The 24,938-nt window shown below is 41.3% G+C and overlaps 1 protein-coding gene and 1 pseudogene across 1 annotated transcript; one reads left to right on the top strand and one right to left on the bottom strand.

Annotated features, from left to right (window-relative positions):
* LOC114047079 (proteasome inhibitor PI31 subunit-like) lies at positions 1 to 22,799 on the bottom strand. The gene is made up of 7 exons (XM_027867784.1): positions 22,556 to 22,799; positions 18,656 to 18,808; positions 17,164 to 17,246; positions 12,627 to 12,812; positions 3,016 to 3,069; positions 1,462 to 1,620; positions 1 to 928 (listed from the first exon to the last, which is right to left on the bottom strand). Exons 1-7 carry the CDS (start codon positions 22,682 to 22,684, stop codon positions 877 to 879), a joined length of 816 nt encoding a protein of 271 aa, XP_027723585.1. The 5' UTR covers positions 22,685 to 22,799; the 3' UTR covers positions 1 to 876.
* LOC114047230 overlaps positions 22,717 to 24,938 on the top strand; it is a 71,785-nt pseudogene continuing 69,563 nt past the window's right edge.

The raw sequence follows: 24,938 nt of genomic DNA, 5'->3' as shown, positions 1-24,938 counted from the left end.
TTTGATTAGATGATTTCTACTTTATCAAGGATCAAAAGTGTTTTCCAGAACTAATGAACACTGAACAAGTCTAATGACTTAGGATGTATTGCCCAATAGTACAGTACTATAAAAGCTCTGGTCTTCATTTCTTTCTCACTCTGATCTCCAACTCAGGTCTGGCTGAGCCCCATCATGGACAGCAATCCCAGGCTCCAACAAGTAAAAATCAGTAAAATTTGTGTTCCCAGTTCTCTTCTCCTCTCTTCCCAAATCATCCACATTGCCTCTACTAGACAGATTGCAGCTACACATTTCCATCCACAGCAAATGAAATGGGGATTAAGCCTCAGTAATGGAAGCAGCAATAGTAATTTATGAAAGAAAAAGCATGTGAAAATTATACAAAGGCACACATCGGGGAAAAGAAAGGGAAGGCTAGTCTAAGAATCATAAAACATCAAAGCCTTTTTGTTTTGGAGGGAACACGATATGCATTTAAGAAAAAAAGTGGAAGACTGACCCAACAACACAATTTTTGTATTGACATTTGAGTTCTTAATAATACATCAAATGCTTTCTGTCCTTAGAACACTGCAACCAGGATTGAAGCAGGAATGAGGTCACACACTGCCAAAAATTTCCTATGGGAACCAGAAGTTGGTGATGAAAGAGATAAACACGTTGACTTCTCTTCTTGATTTACAAGCAGTGAGTTTTTTCAAGGCAGAGGTGGAGAATGGATGGTGCTTTGGTAATTGTGGGGATGGGCAGATAATTCCAGCTGATCTTCCAACCCATTAGAGGATTCCTAAGCTCCAGAACTGGATGAAAACTGATGATCTTGGTTCAGCTCTATAAGGATGCTCAGGCTGGGATGTTACATTTTTATGGCCTTCACATGAACATGTCATCATAGCCTGGGGGTGGGAGATGATCTGGACTGGGTCTGTAATGAAAATAGCAGTGGTGAATTTGGGGAGGAGGAGGGATTGATAGTTCCTTGAGTGACCAGAAGTCATAAGAGCAAAAGATCATAAGATTATAGGATTAGAGCTGGAAGAGACCTTTTAAAGGCCATATATTCTAACTTTTTCATTTCACAGTTAAAGAGACTTGAGGCCCAGAGAGTTATAATGACTTAGCCAAGGTCACACAGGTAAGAAATAGCAGAGTCAGAATTTGAACCCAGGTCCCCTGACTCCAGATTTAGTACTTTCTCCATAACAGTTCACATACTAAGGGAAGGAACCTTCTCATTTATCCATAGTTACCCCTGGCTTATGCCCGTCATGGGAAAAGTATCGGGGAAAGCTCCACAAAGTCTAGAGGTAAGCTTTTGACACTGGAGGTAGGCTGTGCAGGGCTGAATAGAAATGAGAGGAACAGAACAGGCTGCCTTTGATTGCACACTACTCCGTGATCAAATCCAGGGGCCCAATTCTCCTGCCATTTAAGGTAAGGCACTCATTAAATACTTACCCGGATGGACTAGTTCCAATGGGGCCAAAAGGATCAAATCGAGCTCCTGGAGGAACAGCGCCTGGAGGAAGCCGGTTGGGGAGTCCGGAAGATGGGTCAATGAGAGCTCTTGGGAAACCAGATCTCAGGGGGTCCAAAATCATACCACCTCTCTGACCCCTGAAGCAAGAAAGAAATAAGGGTGAGCAGTGGGCAAAGGTAAAGGGTAGGGAAAGATGTTGCCATTTTGTTCCTATCTTGTTGGACAGACAGGAAGTTTGGCTGTGATAGGCAAAGATGAGATGCAAATATGGCTGGACAACTACATACCAATAAAGTGGTAAGTGTAGAAGAGCACACCCTATTGATTGAAATATGAATCTGGCTCTGAATTTGTGTCCTCAGTCCTGAAGGGCAAATCCAATTCTGTAAGGCTACATGAGTCAACAGTAACATAAACAAAAAGAATCACCTCTATATTCTAGAACAAGGGTGTTCAATGCACCTAAAGGTAGGAGTCAGAAATTCACCAGTGTCATCAGCAAAGGGCCACAATCAATTTTTGAATGAGTATGAAAAATGTTCTATCTACTTTTGGTTCATTAGATTGCCCTCGTGTGTTGCCACATTGTCATATTTTATGCCTTCTGAAGAACACAGCATTACTAAACCACAGCATCAATATAACTCAAAATGGCAATTTATTTCTTTTTCATGTTTGCATTAGGATCTGCACTGTAAGCTCTGAAGATCCACATCTGGTCCTAAAATGGGAAATTGGCCACCACAACTCTGGTTCATCTGCCTTACGCAATTCCATATATGTGAACTTTCAGAGGAGGGGAGACTGAAACTTACGTTTCCAAACTTGCATGCAGAGCCACTAGGTCCCCCACACCCCACGCCCCATCTTTTTTCCCTAGAAAGAGATCCCAAAGTTGGCATCAACTTGCAAAAGAGGTTAATATCTAATCCAAATGAATTGATAAAGAAAGGAATCATAAGGGAGAAGCAAGTGAACAAGGTTATCCAATAAAACTCAGGGGGAAATCACAAAGTATTCATTTATAGGATCTAAGGCTACTATAGGACCAGTTCCTGCAATGTGGGATCTGACACCAATGATTTGTAAATGGCCCATGAGGCTTTCTAAGAAGGGCATCTACTTGAACTTCCCTGGGTCTGGTAACTAATCACACACCCACTGTTCTTTTCAAACTCAGTATCCCTGTCAGGTAAGATCATTTTACATACCCCCATTTTGTATGTGGGGAAAATGGAGCTAGGAATCAGTGGTATAGTTGCTTACATTCCCCCCGCCCTCAAACTTCCCCTCCAGAGTTGCTGAATGTTAGGTCTTGACACCATTTTCCATCTCACTGTCAAACAAAAGCTCTCCTTCCCAAAGTTGGGTGTCAAGAGCAGGACGAGCTATAATTATTTCTGATTTGTTCAGTTCCTCCTACCTCTTCCACTCTGAACCATGACTGAATTGCTCTAAAATTAGAAGATGAGCTGTAGGCAGGGAAAGCCTTGAAAGCAACCTGGAGCTGCCACCTCCCCAGCCGCACTCACCCTAAGGGGTCCAGGTCCTCTCCCCCAACAGCAAATGGACCCAGGGGATCACGCCTGAAACAAATGAAACACAATTATGCCAGAGCCAAGGGGATGTGCAACTTCAGCCCAGCACCTGTGGGAGGGGACAGGGTCGAGCATAGTGGCTGAGGAGGCAGGGAGAATATGCACATAACTCTGGCAGTTGGAAAAGAGACAATGGCAAGCATTTTGGCCTTGGAGGGAAGAGAGCATTCAAAAGACCAAAAGGTCCTTATAGTCCAGAGGTGACAATGCCATTTAGCTAGTTTCTTGGGGCACAGGCCTGTTCTCTCCTGATCCTAGGTAGCCTTTAGTTCTGCTTAATGTAGGATTACTTTTTTTAAAAAAAGCTACAAATTAAAGTCCTGAAAAACTCACAAACTGGTGCTGTTCCAGTCAGCTCCTACTAATGAGCCAGGAAGGATTTTGTGGTTTAGAGTAGATGCAGGTATGTTTACAAGGAAGGGGGGTTTTATTGATCCAGGTCACTGTTCTGACAAGCCATCAGCCACAGAGCACCTGTGACCAGGATAAAGTTTCTGGTGGCCACTACCATCATGCTTCTAGTGCTAAATCCTCCATAAGTCTCACAATAGCTGTTATTCACTCTGAGCTAATAATAGAGTTGGGGCAGGGGTGAGAGAGAACAAAAAACATGAAAGGACAGTTAAGAGGGGTCATACCCATAACATTCACACTTGAAAACTGATACAAAGTAAATAAGAGGGTCTTTGGACAAATACATATATGATATACTTGGGGTCTTCTTAGCTTTCTACTGGATGTGGTCTAAAGGAGAATCCTGGGGGAGATTGATTACCTACTGGATACTGTAGGCAGCAAACTTGCTTTCATCTTAAAATTTTCTATTATCACTAATTTTATCTTCTGGCTCTCAGTGAAACCAAGCATCCTCCTGATGACAGTTTCCCTGGCCTTCCTTTTCTAGAATTTGTTACACTCTCATTCATTTGCACCCCCTCCCACTCCCTGGTTGAGGGGGGCAGTTGGAATACTCCTTGCTCCCCCCACTGCCACTTCCAGGTTTACCTTCTACCATCACCACTCAGTTATCTCATCTCACCTGAGCCCTCACTGTAGCAAGGTAATCTTTTTATAACTTCCTAATTGACTCACCATCCCACTCACCACAATGGCTTTTCCAAACATTTTCATTCCTCCTTAGACATCTCACAGACCCTCCTCCCCTCTCCACCTTCTCAGTGAGAACCTTGCCTCATATTTCATCCTGGTCATTTGCTGAAAACTTCCTCTTCTCCCCTCAACTCACATCTCCCAGAGGCTTTTTGCCACAATCACCAACTTTACTCATCTCACAAGGTAGTCCCTTCTCCTTACCAAAGCAACCCCACCCCTCTAATATACAAAAATGATCCCGTTCCATCCCTTCTTCTCCAGCAGACTGCTCCCTCTATCATCTCTACTCACTTATCTTTGATCTCTGTCTACTGCCTGCAAACATGCCAGTCCTCAAAAACTCTCACTTGATATCCATGCTTGCTAGCTGTAGGCCCACATCACTTTCTCGTTTCGTGGCTCAATTCCTTGAGAAGGTCTTCTTACAATAGGTGCCCCCATTTCCTTTCTCTCACTATATTCTCAACTTTTGTTTGAGCTTTCTGGCTTCTGACCTCATTATTCAACTGAAACTTCTCTCTCCAAAATTACCAAAGACTTCTTAATTATCAGATCTATTTTCAATCCTCATCCTTCCTGACCTCTCTGCAGCTTTTGATATCGCTGATCACCCTTGCTCTTCTTGATACTCTCTTCCTTCTAGGGTTTTCATGACACTACTCTCTCCTTTTTCTCATTTCTGCAGTGTTAGCTACTGCAAAATTCACAGCCCATTTGAAAGACGAAGCAGGTGACTTATGATATCTATCCTCCTGGGATGCTATTATCTTTAGTATTGTTTTCCAGGCAGCATGAAGCAGATATCCATTGTATCAAGAGAACCTAGGTTTCTTCCCCTGCTTCATCTGCAATTTTTGACCACTGGACAGAAGGTATGTAACTATGATGACAGGGAATATCAATGGATGGAGGTATGTAGGCATGCATATATATAAATTAAAGCAAGACTTGAACACTGTAGGTACACAAATATTTGACTGATATGTGCCATATCTATCTATAACAGACAATACACCTCAAATGAGATTTCCTTGGAAAAAATGTATAGCTATGCACTGAAAAATAAGACTAAGTCTCATTCATATTTCATATGTCAGATTCTGGGAAAATATTTGTTTCATATTTATTCTACTTTATATACATGACTAAGAATCAGAAGATTTAGGTTAGATTTCTGGTTTTTCCAGTTATTTACTGTTTGACCATGGGCAAGGCACAACTCCTCAGAACCTGTTTTCTCCTTTAAAAAATAGAGATAAAAATCCTGTATCACCTACTTCACGTGGACATCATGAAAAACCCTTTGAAAATTGTAAAGTAATACAGAAATGTGAGCAGTCATGTAGGTACATAAACTATTCTACATTTATCTTGCACTTTATAGTTTAATTTGGCATCTTCACAACATTTGATATCTCCTTTGACCTCATAACCACTTAGGTGGCATTATCCCAATTTTACAGGTAAGAAAACTGAGGCCCAAAAAGATGAAGTTACTTGCCCCAAGATCATACACCAATAAGTAGCAGAAATAGGTCTTAAACCCAGTCTTCTAACTGCATTTCCTCTTTCCACTATACCATGTTGCTGTGAGTGTATAGATAAACATACAATAACAAATGACTAAAAAGGGAGGAAGGAGGCAGGAAATAGGAATATCCCCAATATGCCCTAGCAGATTCAAGGTTCTGAGGTGATCAGGCACTGAAAAAAACTGAGAAACACCATTCTATATCCTTAGGGTATATTCAGGTCAAGTTTTAGTGGAGAACAGCATTTTCCTGCCAACATCAATTTAAAAGAAAAGTCATCCTTTTCAACCTCTTCCTTTACCTTCATTACCTAAAGGTTGAAAGCATTTGCTTTCTTGGTGTCATAAGAACCTTTTAATGCTTCCTGTCAGAGATGCTGCAAAAGGGACTGGGTGGGAGATTGGATTAGATAACCTTTAATCATCCCTTCTAAGATTCTGATTCTAAGCAAAAACCAGCCGTGGAATGTCTTGTTTCCTGGGGAATTTTGTAGACTAATGGCTAGCTTCTACCCTAGATAAAGCTGCTAAATGTCTATGGCTCATCAATAGCAAGAGGTCCTGTGCTAAAAGCCCTAAGACCCTGCAGGACAACACATATCATATGTCAAAGCCTTGATATATGTACTACCTGGCATACAATTAAAGACACCAGCTTAGATAAGAGTTTTTATCCTTTATTTTAAAAAATCATCTATAATTAGAGGATACTGAAGTATGTAGGAAGGGTAAACATAAACAGGACGTATATGAACATACAGAATACAGGCATAAGGGCTACACACCTAGTTCTGCCCTTTTCACTGTTGAACCTATGGCCACTTGGTGATTCTATGTATTCTAGCTCAAGGTCAGTTTGATGAAAACATTACAAATTAAGTCCTAAGTCCCAAGGGAAGAAAAGCTAAATGGATTTTTGAATCTGTAAGCAGGATTAAGGGCTTATATATTCAGTCTGGATGTACCCCATGTATTCTCAGCTTAGAATGAAATCACCACTCCTATTCTTTTATGAGGGAAAGCTACAGGCTTTTAAGCAAGGGGATAAGAATATTATTATAGGATCACAGAATCTTGGGAAAAGGACCTTAGAAGTTCCCTAGCCCAAACAATACCTGAAACATGAATTCCACCCCACTCCCATCTTACAAAATCCCTGAACAAGTGATCATCTAGCCTATGTCTGGATACCTTCAATAGTGAGGAGCATCTGGTTCTCCCTAGTCTGTTCCAATGTTGGGATATTTCGAATGCTTAGGAAATTCTTCCTCAAAATGAATTGAAATCGGCCTCCTTATAATTTTACTGATTCCAGGGAAGCCAGTGGAACAACTCTTCAGATATTTGAAGATTTCAATCAAGCCTGACCTCTTACCTCTTCTCAAGGCTAAACAGTCCCATTTCCTTTAAGTAATCATTATATGATGCTGTCTGACTCCTTTCCCATTCCGGTCACCCTCTTCTGGATGTGTTTCATCTTGTCAATGTTCCTTCTAAAATATGGCACTCACAACTGGGCACAAAGTCCAGATGGGCTCTGAGTAGATTAGACCCCAGAGTAAAATGCTCTTAAAAATGGAATGTAGGGAACAGGGACGGGAGACAGATAAGTCTCCCAAGGCATAAAATTTTCTTTAGATTATTAATTAATCTGAATACATGGCAAATCTCATTACCAAAACCTTGAAGGGGCTGTCCAAGTTTCTTTATTGCAGTGGAATCTGACTACGAAGACTACTAGATAAGGGCAAGAAATTCTTGGGTTGTATGGAGATTTTTATTGCAATACCATGAGACAAGTTTGTTTGCAAATAAAGGTTTGGCTGGATTTCTCTTAAGGCTACCACTTTAAAGATGCCAGCAGGAGCCCTAAGAGAAACAATCTCATTCTTTTGATATGGTAATCCCCCCCGCCAAAGGTCAGCCTTATGCTAGAATTAAAAAGAATCTGCCACCAATGCAAAGGACAAAGATATCATTTGGTCTGGAGAGGAAAAGGCTAAGGGGTGGCTGCTTCAGACTTTACAATTCGGGAACAACAGTGGTTGATAACTGTTAGCTCTTCAGGTCTGTGATGATGAACTGAATGAGGAGAAATGAGCATTGCCTATGATAGAATGGACTTGGACTCAGTTTAGATATGAGAATAAACCAGGGTGGGGAACCTGCAGCCTCGAGACCACATGTAGCCCTCCAGGTCCTCAAGGTTGGCCCTTTGATTGAATCCAAACTTCACAGAACAAATCCCCTCAATAAACTTTCTGACTATGAGCTGAGACAAAAGGACTGTTGAGGGAGATTAAGGAAGAGCTTTCCCTAATTAACCTGAATTCCTATGTGACATTAAGATTTACAAAGGAGGAAAAGTCTCATGTTATAGCACAAAAGACTGACCACATTGGACTTGTGTTCAACAAGCTATGGGTTTAAAATCTGGGTTTGACACTTACTACTAGCTGTGGCAAGTTAACTTGTTTTGAGCTTTAGTTATTTTCATTTAATGGGAATAATAATGTCCAGAGTTATGAGGAAAGTACTTTGTAAACGTCAAAGGCATTTAGAAATGTGAGTTACCATCATCCCTATCTGACAGATGAGGAAACTGAGGCACAGTAAGATTAAATGACATATTTGCAAGGTCACACAGATGTGACAGTCAGTGTTGGAACCTCTGAGACTCAAACCAATGCCCTCTCTGCCTTTACACCACACTGCCTCACACTGAAACAGACTTTCAGAAGCCAAAGAATATCAGGGCTGAAAGGGGCTTGAGAACATAGAATGTTAAAGCTGGAAGAGATGGACCTTATATATCTACAACCCCTCATTTTACAGAGCAGTCTTGCAAAAAAGGATTCCCCAAAACTCATCCCAACCAAATGTTTTCTTCATCTATATTCCCTCATACAGTTACATCATGAGGCAGGTGGCTACCAGCAGGTCTAGGTTAGACATCTCATTCACTTATAAGTTTCGTGATTTGAGGATGGTGGATGAACTGCTTTTGGGGGTAGACAATTCATTAATTCCTGGCTTAGGATTTTATACTTCTATCCGTAGCTTTCATAGCTTTTGGGGCTCAACAGCCCAGTATGGAATGGGAACTAGCTACTTCTACCACAGAACTCAAGTTAGCTGCTGCTTCTAGATCCCAGGGAGTTTCTGGCCTGTTAAATAGATGCCATTAAGATAAATTGTTAGCTGGCTTGCCCAGGGCTCTTTTGGCCCCAAATGACCCATGGTGGGAAAGAGGGAAAGAAAGAGGAAAGGGACTGTCATTTACTGATATGGGATCTCTCTCCAACTCGTGCTTTTGGGGATGCTGTAATTAACACCCCATCGAAGCCAGACAGGTGGCCCAGCTGCTGCTATTCCCTTTTTCTTTTCTTCCTTCCAGCCCCACCCTCTCCCAGGATGGGCATTTGAGGGGGAAATAAAAAGGTGAAAGTGTGTGAGCTTGGTTGCTAAGCAACTTGGCAGCTAGGTTATTATAATGGAATTAGTGTCATTATTGACATCTGTGCTGACAAAGGAGGGCGTGTTGGAGGGAGAGTCAGGGTAGGGTGAAAGGAGAGAATTCAACTATATGCAGAAGCACACAAAACAGAGAAGCTTAGTTATACATCATCCCAAGACTTGGAGAGTCTGCCATTGCTTGGGAGAGACTACATTATCATCCATTAGGCCCAAAGGAGACTTTTATTGATAAGAAGTTAAAATGTATTTCTTCTGGACTTATACCCTCTCATACCCAAATGGTTCCCTCTTCCTCATTGGGTAGGAATGTCTGCCTAGTACATAAACCTTCTTACCTCTGTTCCCATCTCTGTCTCACTGAATGAGTGGAACCAATTCCATCCTTTTTTCTGTTTTATCTCACCAGCCAGGCCCTAATATAAGGACTGAAGATTAAAATGCTTCCATGGTCTAAAATGGGTGTGAGTGAGGCGCTGCTAATGCTGGCAACTGCACTTGTCTCCGTGGTCTTCTATTCACTGTATGGAATGTCTATGGGTGCTGGGAGATGGGAGGGCACAGGAGACCTCCACACTCTTCCTCTAATCCATTCCGGAAGGTTGCCACCAGCCCAATTTTTCAATAGAACTGCTTTCCTGTTACTTTCTCTTTTTACTCTCATTCAAAAATCTTCAGAGACCCCTCCCTCCATTGCCCAAGCTAATATATCCCAGCTCCTTAACTTCGGATGGTCCTCTACAACAATTTGGGTCCCACTGAGTCGATGTGAGAGATTTATTAGCCCTGGATCTGGAGTCAGAGGATCTGGACTCAAGTCATGATTCTGCTACTTCTATTACCTGCGTGACTTTGGGCAAATCACAAATTCTCTGGGCCTCAATTTTCACATATACAAGTTGGATGTGGAGTAAATATGATAACCAAGGTCCCTTCCAACTCAAAATATTATGAATCCATCTTTTTTAGCCTTATCTTCCAGTCCTTCCTTACATGCATTTTCACTCTGATCAAACCAGCCTACTCATCAGCACCATTAACAAAAAAAACTTAATGATGAGTCTCAAAATAAATTGTGTTTACTACTAAATGGCAAGGTCACGTGCTCAGCAGCTGAGATACAAATCTTATGATGTTTTAGGAAGATCAAGATAAGACAAGTATACAAATAAGTATGAGACAAGACTGAATTGTGATCAGAGATAAAGGCAATATGCTCTGGGAGAACTTGAGGCAAAAGAGCTGCTTTCAGCTGATGGAACTGGAGAAGGTTTCCCTCCAAAGAGGAATTGGTGCCTAAATACAGTCTTTAAAGAGAAAGAAGGACAAGGGGCCAAGTGATGGGGATACAAAGATGGGTAACTCTGCCTCTCCCCCTCAAGAGCTTCATAGTCTAACTGGAGAAAAAAGGACATGTGCCCCAAAAGATGGACCACAGGGCTGAAGTGGTTGGGTGACTTTAGGGATTTGCTGACTGTTCAACAGGCTTTTTGAAGCCACTGTGTTTCACCTGATGTGAATGCTTTCTCCCCTCTACCAAAACTCTACCCATTCTTCAATGCCCAGCTCAGTCTCACCTCATCTAGATGCTTGCATAGATGGTTACAACCATAGACTAACACTACAGCAAAAACTATCTTTAACTTTGATTTAGTAGTTTCCTATACTTTGTTATGACATCTTGTATATGTTATTTATATTGACATATATACAACTCTATAATTAGGTTGTAAGCTAGTTGAGAGCAAGGAAATGATCCTAATTTTTCTGTGTTACTCTCAGCATAGTAATAAATACATAATGTTATACATGTGACAGAGCTTTTCAATATTTGTTGAATTACTGACTGATCTGTGTAAATATTCTGGCTTTATAACCTCTTATTTCAAATGGCTTGTGATCTGAAAAAAGTATAAGCTCCACCAAAAACCTGTCATGCAATAAATAGAAAGACTGAAAAAAAAAAAAAACAATTGGCAAAGAAACCACTCACTATGTATGAGTGATACCTTAAGGATTCTTTTAGCAAGCTAACAGTTTCAGGAACCCTCATTCCCATCGGAGCAACAGAATCTTGAGGCTGGCAGAGAGCTTAGAAATCTTCTAGTCCAATGCTCTCCTTTTTACAGAGGATGAAATTAAGTACCAGAGAACGGAAGAAACTTGCTCAGGGTCCTGGAATGGCAGAGCTGTGACTAAAATCCAAGGTTCTGGACTTCAATTTCAGGGCCAGGACAAAATCTCGAGAATCCCCATCTAGCATTCTTTCTACTTCAATGTGTCCTGTTGGGTCATAAAGCTCTTGCACATCGTGGGTGCCCCCAAAATACTTGCTGGTCTTGAGAAAGTAGCACTGGCCAATCTAGAATACTGCAGTAGGATTTTTATATTGCTTGAGTTTGTATTGACAAACAGGACCCTAAGGCAGCTGCTAATAACTCAACATCACCTGCAGAAACCAGTAGGGTTAAGAATTCTGGGCAATTAGAAGTTTCTAACTAGTCTCCATGACTCTAGTTTCTCCAGTCTTCAATCCATCAACACACAGCTGCCAATGTAATATTCCTAATGTTCATATATGTTCCCTTTCCTGCTCAAAAATCTTTAGTAGCTCCCTCCTGCCTAGAGGAGAAAAATCTAACTCCTTTTCCTGCCATTTATAGCTCTTCATCATCTGGTCCAACCCAGTCTTTCAACCTAGTTTCACCTTATTCCCCTTCACATCCCCCATGTTCCAGCACAAACTAGGCTACTTTTTCTAATCTCACTACTCTTATCCCCACTCCCAAGGCCCTGATTAGGCTGCCTCCACCACTGAAAAGCACTTCCTCCCAATTCCTGCTAAAGAAACCCTTTTCATCCTTTAAGGCCCAGCTCAGGGGCCATTTCCTCCCTCCAATGCAATCCAACAAGTGTTTATTTATTAAGCACCTACTTTGTGTGAGTTATATTTTATTGGGGAAATGTTCACAGATAATGTAAATATGTCATGTGTATGACAATTGAGGATACAGTGCTAATAAATAAGGGGAGGAAGCCAAACACTGACCTTGATTTCCCTCCAGCCAAAAGCTATATATCTCTCCTCAGAGTTTCTTAGAATATAGTCCAGATGTCTCCGTTCTTCCAATTATATGCTACTACTTTGTATTATACTTCTTTGTACACCTATTGTAGTCTACCCCCACACCCCTCCCAATGCCATAAGCTCCTAAAGTCTAGGTAGGGCTTATATCATTTTTGTGTCCCCAGGGGCCTAGCACAGTTGCTGGTCAATAGAAGGTACAGAAAGAGACAGAAAAGTGCCATTCAATTCTCTAATCCAATCAGGAAGAGGAACACAAGGACAAATGAATGCCTGAGTAATGGTAGGCTAGGACTTTAGATATGATTGCTACCTGCTCCATGCTGCCAACTCTGTACTTACCAAGGAGGTTGCCTGCTGGTGTGTGGGTGGTGAGGGGGAATACGGAGAGGGTCGTATTCTCTGGAGGTGGCAGGTGGAAACTCCCGAGAGGAACTGGCCAGATCACTTTTGCTCAAAGAGTTCTTGATGGGCAAAATGAGGCCTGATGCAATCCGTGTCTGGAGCTCTTTGCTGTTCTTGTAGACCCTGCGGGATCGAGAGGGGTAGTCAAGTAGAGGTACATTTAGCTGGCTAGCAACCTTAAAGATAGTTGACTTGTGGGCCGCCTGGCAGCTCCTGGGCAGGCGAGGAGCCTTGGTGCCCGGATGTGGTTTGGCCGCCTGGCGGCCCTTAGTGGAGGAGGTAATAGCCTGGCGTCTCCGAGTTTTTGGGCGACGCTTCTTCGGCATCTGATTTGCCCCTCCTCCTTTACCACCCCATTAGAAAGAGCTAAAGGGGGAGAGGCACGGGGATCTGAGTGGCACAGGGAGAGAGCATGTAGCTTTCAGCTGGCTGGCTCCCCCAGGACTCATCCACCAGCTCCCCATTGTGTGTTCATCTTATGTCATAGGCTGTATCACTTGGGAAAAGGTATGGAAGGGAAGCAAATAACTACAGGGAACAGGTCAATGTGTATGGCTCAAACCAGGCCAGGAGGTAGGACTTTAGAATGTTCTGGGCCAGGTTCTCATTCTAACTTAGTACATGTCCTAAGTTCATTAAACTTCTTCTAATTCTCTTCACCTATACAAGAAGAAGAACAGGCATTTCTTACTAATCAACTGCAGAAGGCTGCAATGTCTCAGGACCTAAGATGTGGATGCTACTACAAAGGCTTTAAAAGAATTATCTTCCCAAGTACCGTATATAAGTTCTGATTAAATTCTGGAATAGGAGTCAGGGGACCTATATTCTAGTCCTGGCTCTGATTCAAATAATTTGCTGTGCGACATCAGGCAAGCTCACTTTACTCTTAGCCTGTGTTCCTTTCTCTATATATGAAGAAGTAAGACATAATCTTGAAAGGTCACTTCCAGCTCCAATATTTTAGGATGCATGTAGTGTAGAACAATTTCTTACCATCAGGTATTTGAGTCCCTATATTGCTTCCTTTTTATGAATTATACTGGAAGGGACTTTTCCCAAAGTCCAGCATATCTTTGCGAAAACCTGGATTGTAGAAATGAAGCCTTATTTAAAAACTCCCCCTGATTCAAAGCAACAGTGAAGGAAGATTTCTTGTAATATCATTTGCCTTTCACTACCTAATTACATAATTCTAGAACTCTAAAAGATCTTAACAGATCACCTAGTATAACTCCCTCTTGCCTTTAATTTCTTCCCCCTTCAATCACTCAAAGAGATAACAAAATTATACTCCTTAAAGCACAGGTCTAACTCCATCATTTCCCAAATCAAAAACGTTCAGCAGTTCCATACTGCCTCCAAAACAAAATACAAAATCCTCAGTCTGGTACTCAATATCCTCCAAAATATGGCTTGATAGTCCTTATTTCATATTATCTCCCTTAACACACTCTGTTCCAATCAAACTGACCTATCTGTATTCCACATATGACATTCCCCCACCCCCATCTCTACGCCTTTGCACAAATAGCTCCCAAAATCTGGAATATACTTTTCATCACTTCTGCCTACAGAGTACCTTTGTTGTTCAATCATTACTCCATATGGAGTATTCTTGACAAAGATACTAAAGTGGCTTGCCATTTCCTTCTCCAGCTAATTTTACAGATGAGGAAACTGAGGCAAAGACATCCCCCCCACCACCATCTCTATGCCTTACTTCTTCATATATAGAGAAAGGAACACAGGCTAAGAGTAAAGTGAGCTTTACTCTAAATTTGCACAAATGGCTCCCAAAATCTGGAATATACTTTTCATCACTTCTGCCTACAGAATACCTTTGTTGTTCAATTATGACTCCATATGGAGTATTCTTGACAAAGATACTAAAGTGGTTTGCCATTTCCTTCTCTAGCTAATTTTACAGATGAGGAAACGAGGCAAACAGGGTTAAGTGACTTGCCCAGGGTCACACAGCTAGTAAGTGTCTAAGGCTGGATTTGAACTTGGGTCTTCCTGACTCCAGGCCCAATGCTCTATTCATCATACCACCTAGCTGGTCCTAGAATACCTAGCTTCCTTCAAAACACAGCTTTCAAGCCACTTTCGATATGGATCGTTTCCTTAGTTATCCTTAGTTATTAGCATATTCTCCCCTTGGAAATTACATTGTATTACTTTGTCTTTACTTGCATACATTTAACATGTCTAATTTAATGTAAGCTCATTGAAGTCAGGAACTGTTTCATTTTTAATCATTGTATCCCTCATACCTAATACAGTGCCCTGCATATGTTGAATTGAATTACTGATAGATTTATCTATAATATTTCCAGCAAGTGTTCACATTACCTGTGCCTAACTATTTCTCCAATGATGTCTGTAGTTAGTTTTCCTTCAATAATTATAGAGGAAATTTCTGTTTAGGTAGGGGTGGAGGCTAAATGATTTCTGAGGTATTTTTAAGCTCAGAGATTCTGTTAACTCACTTTCTTCGGAGGCAGTCCATTCCCTTTTAAGATAATTTTGATTGTTAAAAACTTTTTCCCTCTATTGAACTAAACTCTGCTTCCCAGTAACTCTTCCCCATTGGTTCTAGATTTTCTTCTGGAGTCACACAGAACAAGCCTTCTTTCTTTCCCAATGATAATCCTTCAGTTGTCTGAAGAAAATCATGCTATACTCTTCCAAGTGTTTGTTTTCTAAACTTAACAACCCCAGTTCCTTCAACTAATTCCTACTAGGAGATGCTAACAGGACTAGAAACCATCCTGGTTGTCCTGCTCAGGAAGAGAACAAATTAATTCATCAATGTTCTTCCTAAAATTCGGCACTCCAAACTAGGTACGATAACGCGGATGTGAACTGAGCAAGGGCAAAACACAAGCAAGGCTATATTCCCTTCCTCATTCTGGATACTGGACTGCTAGATATTAATAAAGTCTGATGGAGCAGGGGTTTATCTCCCCAGTTATACTAATCTGGCAATGGCAAAAGAAACCTACTGCTTCATCTAACGTGATGATGAAGACAGAGGTGCAGAAGAGCAAAGCATTTTCGTACTCACTTGCTCCTCACCATCTATAAATATCTGTAGTCTGATTGGCACAAGTCCCTCAAGCATAGTAGAGATGAGAAAATAGAAGCAAAGATAGATTAAAATGTACTAGCCTGTCCTGTTTTCCAGACTGTGGATGTTCTTTCATAATTGCTCTCCTCTATTTCTTCCCTGAGTGTCAGTTACAAAAGAAAAGAAGAGTTACGGTGGATCTATTCAAAATGTGGGTCCCTCCTCATCACCAGCTCTTAAATACCCATGCTAATGGATTGGTAAAGGAAACTTGTCCAGATAATTCAAAGGAAACAGGCACCATACCAATTCATTTCCCTCACTGTCTCATTCTGACTAGTTCCTGTATCTTGTGGTTCTTTAGAATTCAAGAATCAGCTTAAATCATATCATTTTAGGCTATTCTTATACGATTTTGGAAGCAAAGAACGTAGAAAGTTGGCCTGCCCAGGAATACATGGTATTTTAGAAAACTTCTCTTTCAACTTTCCCTTCTATTATTATACTTCCATCTCAAATAATTCTATGAGCATAGTACATAGTCAATAAGTGGCTAAATTCAATTTAATTGAACAAAAATTTATTGGGTCCTCTGACTGGGGACAAAGATTAATAAGACATAGTCCCTGAATTTCAGGAAGTATACAGTCTAGTTCAGGAAATTTGGCAGGCACAGAAATAACTCATATTAAGTCAGAATAGGAAAGTCCCACAAGGGAGGTACAAATACAGTGCTAAGGGGATACAGAGGAAGAAAGTATCATAAATAGAGACTGAAAAGTTAGAGAGGGAAACAGTGAAGATATACTTTGAATACGAACTGGGCCATAAAAAATGGACAGAAACCTTACAACTGGAGATGGGAAAGAAAGAGATTGTAAGAAAAGGTAACAATGTGTACAAAGATACAGAAATGGGAAAACCAAAGGAGTGTTTAAAGAATGGTTCATTATCTTTTATTGCTGGGTTAATTGTGAAAGAATTTGTAGTGAAGCAGGAGAGGTAGGCGGGAGCCAGATGTGGAGGATCTCCAAGATGAAAAACTAAGGAGCCTGGACTTTATCCTGAAAGTAACAGGAAGTGACATGATCAAGTTTGAGCTTTAGGAAAACTGAATAAATGATACAATATGAGGGTTAATAAATTTACCTGGCTTATGCAGGACATCCCAGAACTTTCTGAGGAAAGCCAGCCTGAGACTGCTGCTAATATATCATACATGGATAACTGAGAGCTTTAACAGCATCTGGGAGGTACATATCTAGGTTAGTTTCAAACAATTCTTTGGACTGTCTCAATCTCACCCAGTTCTATCCCATTATCCCACAATATCTTTCTACTAATTGTCTCATCTCTTCTTACCCTATTTGAGTGGCCTGGAGGGGCAATTATTGGAAGTACCTGTGGAAGTCACCCAGGTGTTCACCATCCACATAATCCTCCACATTCAGGGTCAAGTCCACCACCTGTTGTGACTTATACTCCTGGAGAACAGCAAAGGGAAAGAAAAGTTAGTGGGTCAGGAGGAGGTTGCCAGAGACCCAGAGGGAATCCAGGGCAAACTATCCCAGACTATCCAGGGGTGGGGAACCTGCAGCCTCAAGGCCACGTGTGGCCCTCTGGGTCCTCCAGTGCAGCCCTTTGACTGAATCCAAACTTCACAGAACAAATCCCCTTAATAAAAGGATTTGTTCTGTAAAACTTGGACTCGTCAAAAGGCGGCACCCAAGGACCTAAAAAGCCACATCTGGCCTCGAGGCTGCAGGTTCCCCACCCCTGATCCAGACACAAAAGACTGGCTGAGAAATCCCTAAGAGAAAATTTGAGAGTTTCTGAAACTTTGGAATGGCAAAGATCCAGTTCTAATCATTTTCCCTGATTCTGTCTTATGCTCTGGGCATGGCTACTCTGGCTTCAGGACTCCAGCTGGAAAGAAAAGTGGTTATATAAATTCAAAGGAGTATCCCCAAGGCAATCTCCTTCCCTCAACTGGTTTTTTTTTTTTTTTACACTAGTTTAAAGGCCGCCCTGTTTTCTGAATTCTCAGCGATTTTTCCAAAGAACATATATTATTTAGATGAGAACATAGGCACAATGATATCGGGACCCCCACTTCTTAAGTGAAATGAGCTTTCTATGTTTATTCATTGTTGTCTATAAAAATAGGACTTCCCTTTATTTGTCCTAAATCTACTTCTTTTAAAGTGTCAAGCAACTGTAGATTTGAGCTGGAAGAACTTTAGTGATTATCTAGTCCAATCCCTTTATTAGACACAGATGAGGGGATGGATACCCAAAGAGAGAAACAACTTACCTAAGGTCACATGGTTAAGGAGAAGAGCTAGGATCAGAACTGTCTTTTGACTCCAACTCTAGTGTGCTCTTTCCACTATATCATACTGCTACTTCAATATTGACCACAGCTCAGACATTATTGCCCTAACTGATCTTCTGCAATGACACCATTAACATACTATAACTAAATTGTGCTATAACCATGCCATTTACAGCACTGTTCCTATGAAGCTAACAGCTACCATAAAACATTATTCTGCTTAAATTCAGGTTCTAATACTATCAATTACCAATATTTGGTAGCATGTCAATGTGTTCTGGGGTCTGGATGCATAGGCTCACCCTATTCACATATCTTTTGTGATTAAAAAGTTTTTAGTCAGATACCTTTTGAGCCTTTGTTTATAGGCTGAAATAAGAGACCTCCTCCCTCACCATGAAAGTCCTGCCTGCCTGCCTTCCTCCCTTCCATCCCTTTGGATATAAACCTTGAAACTGTAGCAAATGAAGTAGATGCTCAATCCATTACATCTGGCTGGCTGTCATATCTCCATTTAGCAGGCTCCTGGAGGGTTGGGCTTAACAGCAGAGGACTCACCAAAGCATTGATAATCATGCTATCATCCACCATGATGGCCTTCAGAAGGAGTTCCTTTGAGTTATCTGTGGACTCATAGCGAAGGACATAAAGATCTTTATTGGCATTCCATCCATGTGGCAACAGCTCAGATTTCTTATCGTCTGGACCTGGCTGTGAAGATATAGTGGGCAGGGTATAAGTGAAAATGAGAATTTCTAGAGCTTTCTTAGTGGCAGGATAACTGCACACTTTAATGGTTTAAAAAATATGTGTAAGTTCCTGGGTATTCTGGTCAGTCAAATTTCCTCTGTGCAAAAACTCATCATATTGCACAAGACTGTGTAGAAAAGCAACTGAAAAAAAAATCATTTAGGTAGTCTTTTTTGGGGGTGGGGGCTAGGCAATGGGGTTAAGTGACTTGCCCAAGGTCACACGGCTAGTAAGTGTTATGTGTCTGAGGCCAGATTTGAACTCAGGTCCTCCTGAATCCAGGGCCAGTGCTCTATCCACTGCGCCAACTGGCTGCCCCAGGTAGTCTTTTTCTTTAATCAAATTGCCCATGGCTTTTAATTCCCATGCCAGTCAAGATTCTCTCTCTGAATAAAGATGACCAGATTTATTTTCCACATTAACAATTATGGAAGTTCTATGTATTGCATGAGAGTTATTCTTTGTGTTTTAAGGGTTATAACTAGAGATCATGCATTGGTATTTGAAAGATTTATTTAAAGGTACAGAATCCGTGTTGGTATTAGAAGGAATACTAGGGGCAGTTTGTTTCAAACCTCTTAAAAGATCATGGCACAGGGAAGTGACTTGCCTAAAGCCACACTGTCAGCCAGTGGCAGAACCAGAACTGAATCCAGGCTTCCAATCTCGTTTCTGCTACAACATCCTGACTAGGTGAATATTAACTTTTGCATATTTTGGGGTTCCCAGCCTTGGTTTTGCAATACCCCAAAGTGCTGGAATTGTTTCAAGGGATGTTGTGAAATTCTGAAATGAAAAAATTCTGAAAACATATTAGTACATTTTCTAAAAATACAGATCACACAGCACTTTCAGGAGGGGAATTAAGAGACAGAAAGGGGCTATGAAATCAAACAGCTGGGATACTACAAACCAGAAATTGCTAGGAATACCTGGAATATTTTCAGAATGATCTAGCTGGAAGACAAGTAGCCTCAGAGGCCTAAAAATGGCAGAAATGAAACTGAAGGAAACACAAGTGAAATTTAACAGCTTAATGAAAGTGAAAGAGAAAAAAAAAGTAGCAAAATATCATAGCCTGTTAGATTTTAATATGTTCAATTTTAAGTATCTGAAGATTACTTCAGGGACTCAGGGACTCTGACAAAGACAAAATATATTATAGTCAGAGTCCCTTTAATTTTTCTTTAGAACACATGCTTGTGGCTTTTAATCCCTGTCCCCAATCCAGATCTCCTTTCTGAATAAAGATGACTGCATCTGCTTGCTAAATCACCGTCTCTGTGTATCAATTAGGTGAAAAAATCCCACAGTGGGTAGGACAGATAACATACAACAATTTTTAAGATTGTCCCCATCTCTGATACTATCATCTTCTCAGCAATAAAAAGCCAAGGCCTGCTCCAGTATAAAAAAATGAAAGGAGGCCTGAGGGAGACAGACTGACCAGCTTCCTCATATATATTCCAGGAAAACTCTGAAGTTTGTGCCGGACTGATTAATGAACAAGAAATACACCAAGAAACTAGAGTAAGTTAATTCTTACACCCCAGAACTGTGTATTAGCTAAAAGCCTGAGGGGCAATAGGAAAGGGAGTCAATAGCAAAGCCAGTGCCAGCACTGCCAGATATAGGCCAGAGACATGCAGCTTTCAGGAAATCATGAATGAAAACTATCCAGATTTAAGAGAACCAGAGGGCAAAGCAAAGATTGAGAAAATCCACTAAACACTTCCTTAAAAAAAACAAAAAACCAACAAACAAAAAAGGGAAAAGTCCCAGGGACCCAATTCTGGAGCTCCTAGATGAAAAAAAAAATACTACAAATATCCAAAAAGAAGTTCAAATACCAAGAAACCACAGTCAGGATCACCCTAAGACCTGGCAGTTTCTACAAAAAAATTAAAGGTGATCTTGGAATACAACATTTTAAAAGGCCAAAGAGAGAACTTTACCCTGCAAAAGGGTAAAAGGCCAAAGAGAATAATTTATCCTGTGCAAAGCTGAGTGAAATCCTAAATGGAATAGAGGACTTTCAAGCATTTCTGATGAAGAGAGCTGTGAACTTTAAAATAAAACACAGGGGTCCAAAGAAAACTTAAAGGGAAATTTACTCAAGTAGTCTGAAGGATGCGTATGATGACGTAGTGCTAATATTCTACTGGAGAGAAGAAACAAGTAATCCTTTCAGATCCTTAGTATCTTTAAAGGGTATTGAAGGAGTTAAATAAGAAAAATAAGTGCAGCCTGGTTCTGTTCTGAAGGTTTGAAATGGGGAAAGAGATGGGGAGTTAAAAAATAATACAGTACAGTATGGAAAAGAGAAAGAAGGGGTAGAACTTGGTATTTCTCATAATTGGAGAGAAGAATATATTTTAAAAAATAACAAAATTTAAAAGGTTGTAAATGAAGGTGAGTAAAAAGGAAGATGTTTGGGCCTTGGGACCCACCCTGTGAGTGAGAGATTGAGAAAAAGAGAGAAAAAGCAAGAGAGAGAAAGAGAGAAAGACAGAGAGAGAGAGAGAGAGAGAGAGAGTGAGAGAGTGAGAGTGAGTGAGTGAGTGAGTGAGTGAGTGTTTCTCCTGCTCTCTAGTAAGGAAAGAGTAGGAATAAAGAGTAAGAGGTGGTGTGGTAAAATGTAAAGAGAGCTGGAGTTGGAGGACATGGGTTTGAATCCAGACTGGAGAAACCACTCACTTTTGGGCCACCATTTCCTCATCTAAATAAGGGTTAGAACTGACAACCTCTAAACCTTCTTCTAGCTATAAATCTATGATTCTATTCCAACTTAGTGTGAATGTATGTGAGGATTTTTAGGGGAAGGTGAGAAGGGGTAGTACATTGTGTGTGGGGGGTAAGGTTTGTAACTGTTTCAGGCACTTGCTCACTGTGAGAAGTAGGGGGAAGGAGGCTTGCTATACCAGTTTTCTAACTAAGTTAGTCACCTAGAATTTAATAGATATTATGTGCCAGGTACTGTGCTAAGCCCTAGAAATACAAAGAAAGGCAAAAAACGGTGCCTGCTCTCAAGAAGCTCACAGCCTATGGAGAGAGACAACACATAAACAACTATGTACAAACAAGATACATACAGAATAAACTTGGGATAGTCTCACAAGGCAAGCACTAAAATTAAAAAGGATTGGGGAAAAACTTCTTACAGAAAGTGGACCTTTGGATGAGACTTGAAGGAATTTGGGGGAGCCAGGAGGAAGAGATGAAGATGGAGAACATTCTGGATATCAGGGACAGTCAGTGAAAAAGATCAGAGATGGGATTTTGTGTGTTGGAGGAACAGCACGGGGAGGACAGTGCATGGATCAAAGAGCATGTGGAGACTGTGAAGTAGAGCGGTGTGCGTGGGCATCCCTACCAAGTCCCTGGTAAGGCAGGTGTGTGGCAGCCTGTGAACAGACACGGACAGCTGGGAGAGTGTGTTTCTAAGTGTGTCACAGGCTTGATGAGAATCAAGTGTAACTGCGTGGGGCTGGGGGGGGGGGGGGCGGCCGTGCCGGGTCCGGGGGGGAAGACGGCGGGCCGTACCTCCTTCCGGGTAAGGAGCGCGTCTTGGGGGGTGGGGGTGCAGGCCATACCAGGCTGCCCTTGCTCCGCAGCAAGGAGCCGGGCTACATGCACGCGTGTAGGCGCCGGGAGGAGCGCGGCGGGGGGCGATGGGGGAGGGGGCACCGGGCTGGGCCGGGGCTGTACCTGGTCGCCGGTGCCCAGGCCTCGGTAGCCCTGGGTGACGAGCTCCCAGTGCACAAAGCACACAAGCGCGTCCTGGCTGCAGGTGATCCCCGGCGCTGCCGAGGCGTAGAGCAATTCCAGGCCCGCCATGACTTCCTGGTATCCAGCCGCCTCCTACACAAATGTCAAGTCAGCACCACATCACGGTCCAACGGCCCCGGCCTACCGGCGGGCCCCGCCTCCGCGGCGAAAGAGAAACAACGCCCAGACTGCGCAGGCCCGGCCTCCCGCAACCAGGAGCCGGAAGGAACCCGAGGCTTCCGCTGGCTAAAAGGAATTCCCCTCACGTCCCTTACGGTTCGGCTCGGGCTGGTGCTGGTGTCTGTGTCGGGGAGCCTGAGGAGAGGCGGGACAGGAGGCAGGAGGGATGGCGGTGGGAGAGGGGCAGGGGCGCTCCCAGGATGCGAAGTGGGGCGTCGGTCTCAGAAGCTCCCAAGGAAGAGCTCGTGAGACCACCTGAGGTTGTGTTTTCAAGGAGGAAATTAGAAAGCTGGAGAGTCCCCCCCCCTTCCCAATCAGCTGTACGTGTATACTGAGACCGCCGCTTAGAGCAAATATCAAAATAGCACAAAGTTAGAAGGAAGAAAGAAAACGAGAGAAAAATGGAATGCATTTAAAACAACTACATTCAGACGTATTTAAACAAGTTGATGATGGAAAATGGGATTTGAATGGAAGGAAGGACATAGATAAAGACTAAAATAATTTAACATAGATGTAAATGCATTGCCATATTAATGAGAATCAGAAAGCCTAAAAATGCTTTTGTCAGCAAACACGACTTAAACACTGATTTTAAAACATAAGCTAGTTTGTAAAAATTTTATGAAGAACGACAAAACAAGGAGTGGAGGGAAAAATCATTTTACAGAAAATCGGCCAAGACAGTCAACTAAGCAGTCATTTTAAGGGCATTTAAATGAGAATTTTAAAAAAATGGAGGAATTCAAGAACAGAAGAAAATGGAAAAGATCTGCAAAGATTCGGTAATAGAACTTTTTCCACTCTAAAGCACAATAAAAACCACCACATTTGGGCTTTAACATCACATTTCCTGTCTGTGCTTGTTAACGGCGGTAGAAATGCCCTTAAAGAGAACAAACAAATGCAAATTGGGGAGATCTATACTGGAAACAAGAAAATTATGAGGGCATAGAGGGATTGAGTTATAAGATGTTTGAAGGAGGGGATGATAACAAAGATGTGGGGAAAAGTCTTGGATTTTATTGTGGAAAAAAAATGATGGTGGAAATAACTACCAGCTTAAATATCTACTTCCCCATCTATATTACTTTTCAATGAGAAATGATAAAATGGATCTTTTTTGATAAACCTGGAAATGCCTATGTATTTAGAATGAACTGAGCAGAACCAGAACAACATACATATATTATAAAGAAAAAAACTTCAAAAGATGGCAGAGGTATTTAATGTAATGACCAAACCTCTATTCCAAACAGCTTTATTCTTTAATGAAAATCATTTATTCATCAAGTGAATGAATCAAGGACATCCCCATTGACAGGATTAGTAATGAATAGACAATTTAAGACTATTTTTAAAAAATCTGAACTTTGGCAACATGAATTAAAATGAACCGTTACATTTACATAGTATAACAGAAGATTGTTCATGAAACTGTAAATCTCTATCATGTACAAATTTCCTTTCTTTAAAATATATAATATAGCCATCGTAATTTTCAAAGCTGCCCTACTTGTCTGTTAATCTTTTGGGTCTTCCATCTGTTTCCTATGCATTTAAAAAAAATGCTTCAATGACTTTTTTTCGTTTCCCTATTCTAACTCTTCCTTCAACTTCAACCCCCAATTAGAAAAAAAAAGAAAAACCAAGATCTTCTAGCAAATATGAATAGTCAAGCAAAACAAAATTGTATATTTACTGCATCCAAAAATGTGTGCCTTATTCTGCATCTTGGATCCATCACCTCTCTGTTAATACGTGTATATGCTTCATCATTAGTTGTTTGGAATAGAGGTTTGGTCATTACATTAAATACTTCTGAAGTCTTGAAGTTTTTTTCTTTATAATGTTATATATGTGAGTTGTTCTGATTCTGCTCAGTTCATTCTAAATACATAGGCATTTCCAGGTTTATCTAAAAAGATCCATTTTATCATTTCTTAGGACAATAAGCTCCAGTCAGGAGCTTAGACAAGGGGCCAGGGAGTTACCCTGAGGCATGTGCTTTTCATTGGAAACAGTTCAACTCCAGAACTGAAAGGGAGATTAGAGAAGGCAGGTGTTGCCCCTTTCCCTTTTTTACCTCCAGGGTTCTTCTGACATTGCAGCCTCTGACCGTGTTCAGTCCAGCATTGCCTCT

The sequence above is a fragment of the Vombatus ursinus genome, unplaced genomic scaffold (assembly GCF_900497805.2).
Source record: "Vombatus ursinus unplaced genomic scaffold, bare-nosed wombat genome assembly UNPS02014786.1, whole genome shotgun sequence".
Taxonomy (NCBI): Eukaryota; Metazoa; Chordata; class Mammalia; order Diprotodontia; family Vombatidae; genus Vombatus; species Vombatus ursinus.
The sequence above is the reverse complement of the archived record's forward strand: the minus strand, read 5'-3'. Positions and strand labels throughout refer to the sequence as shown.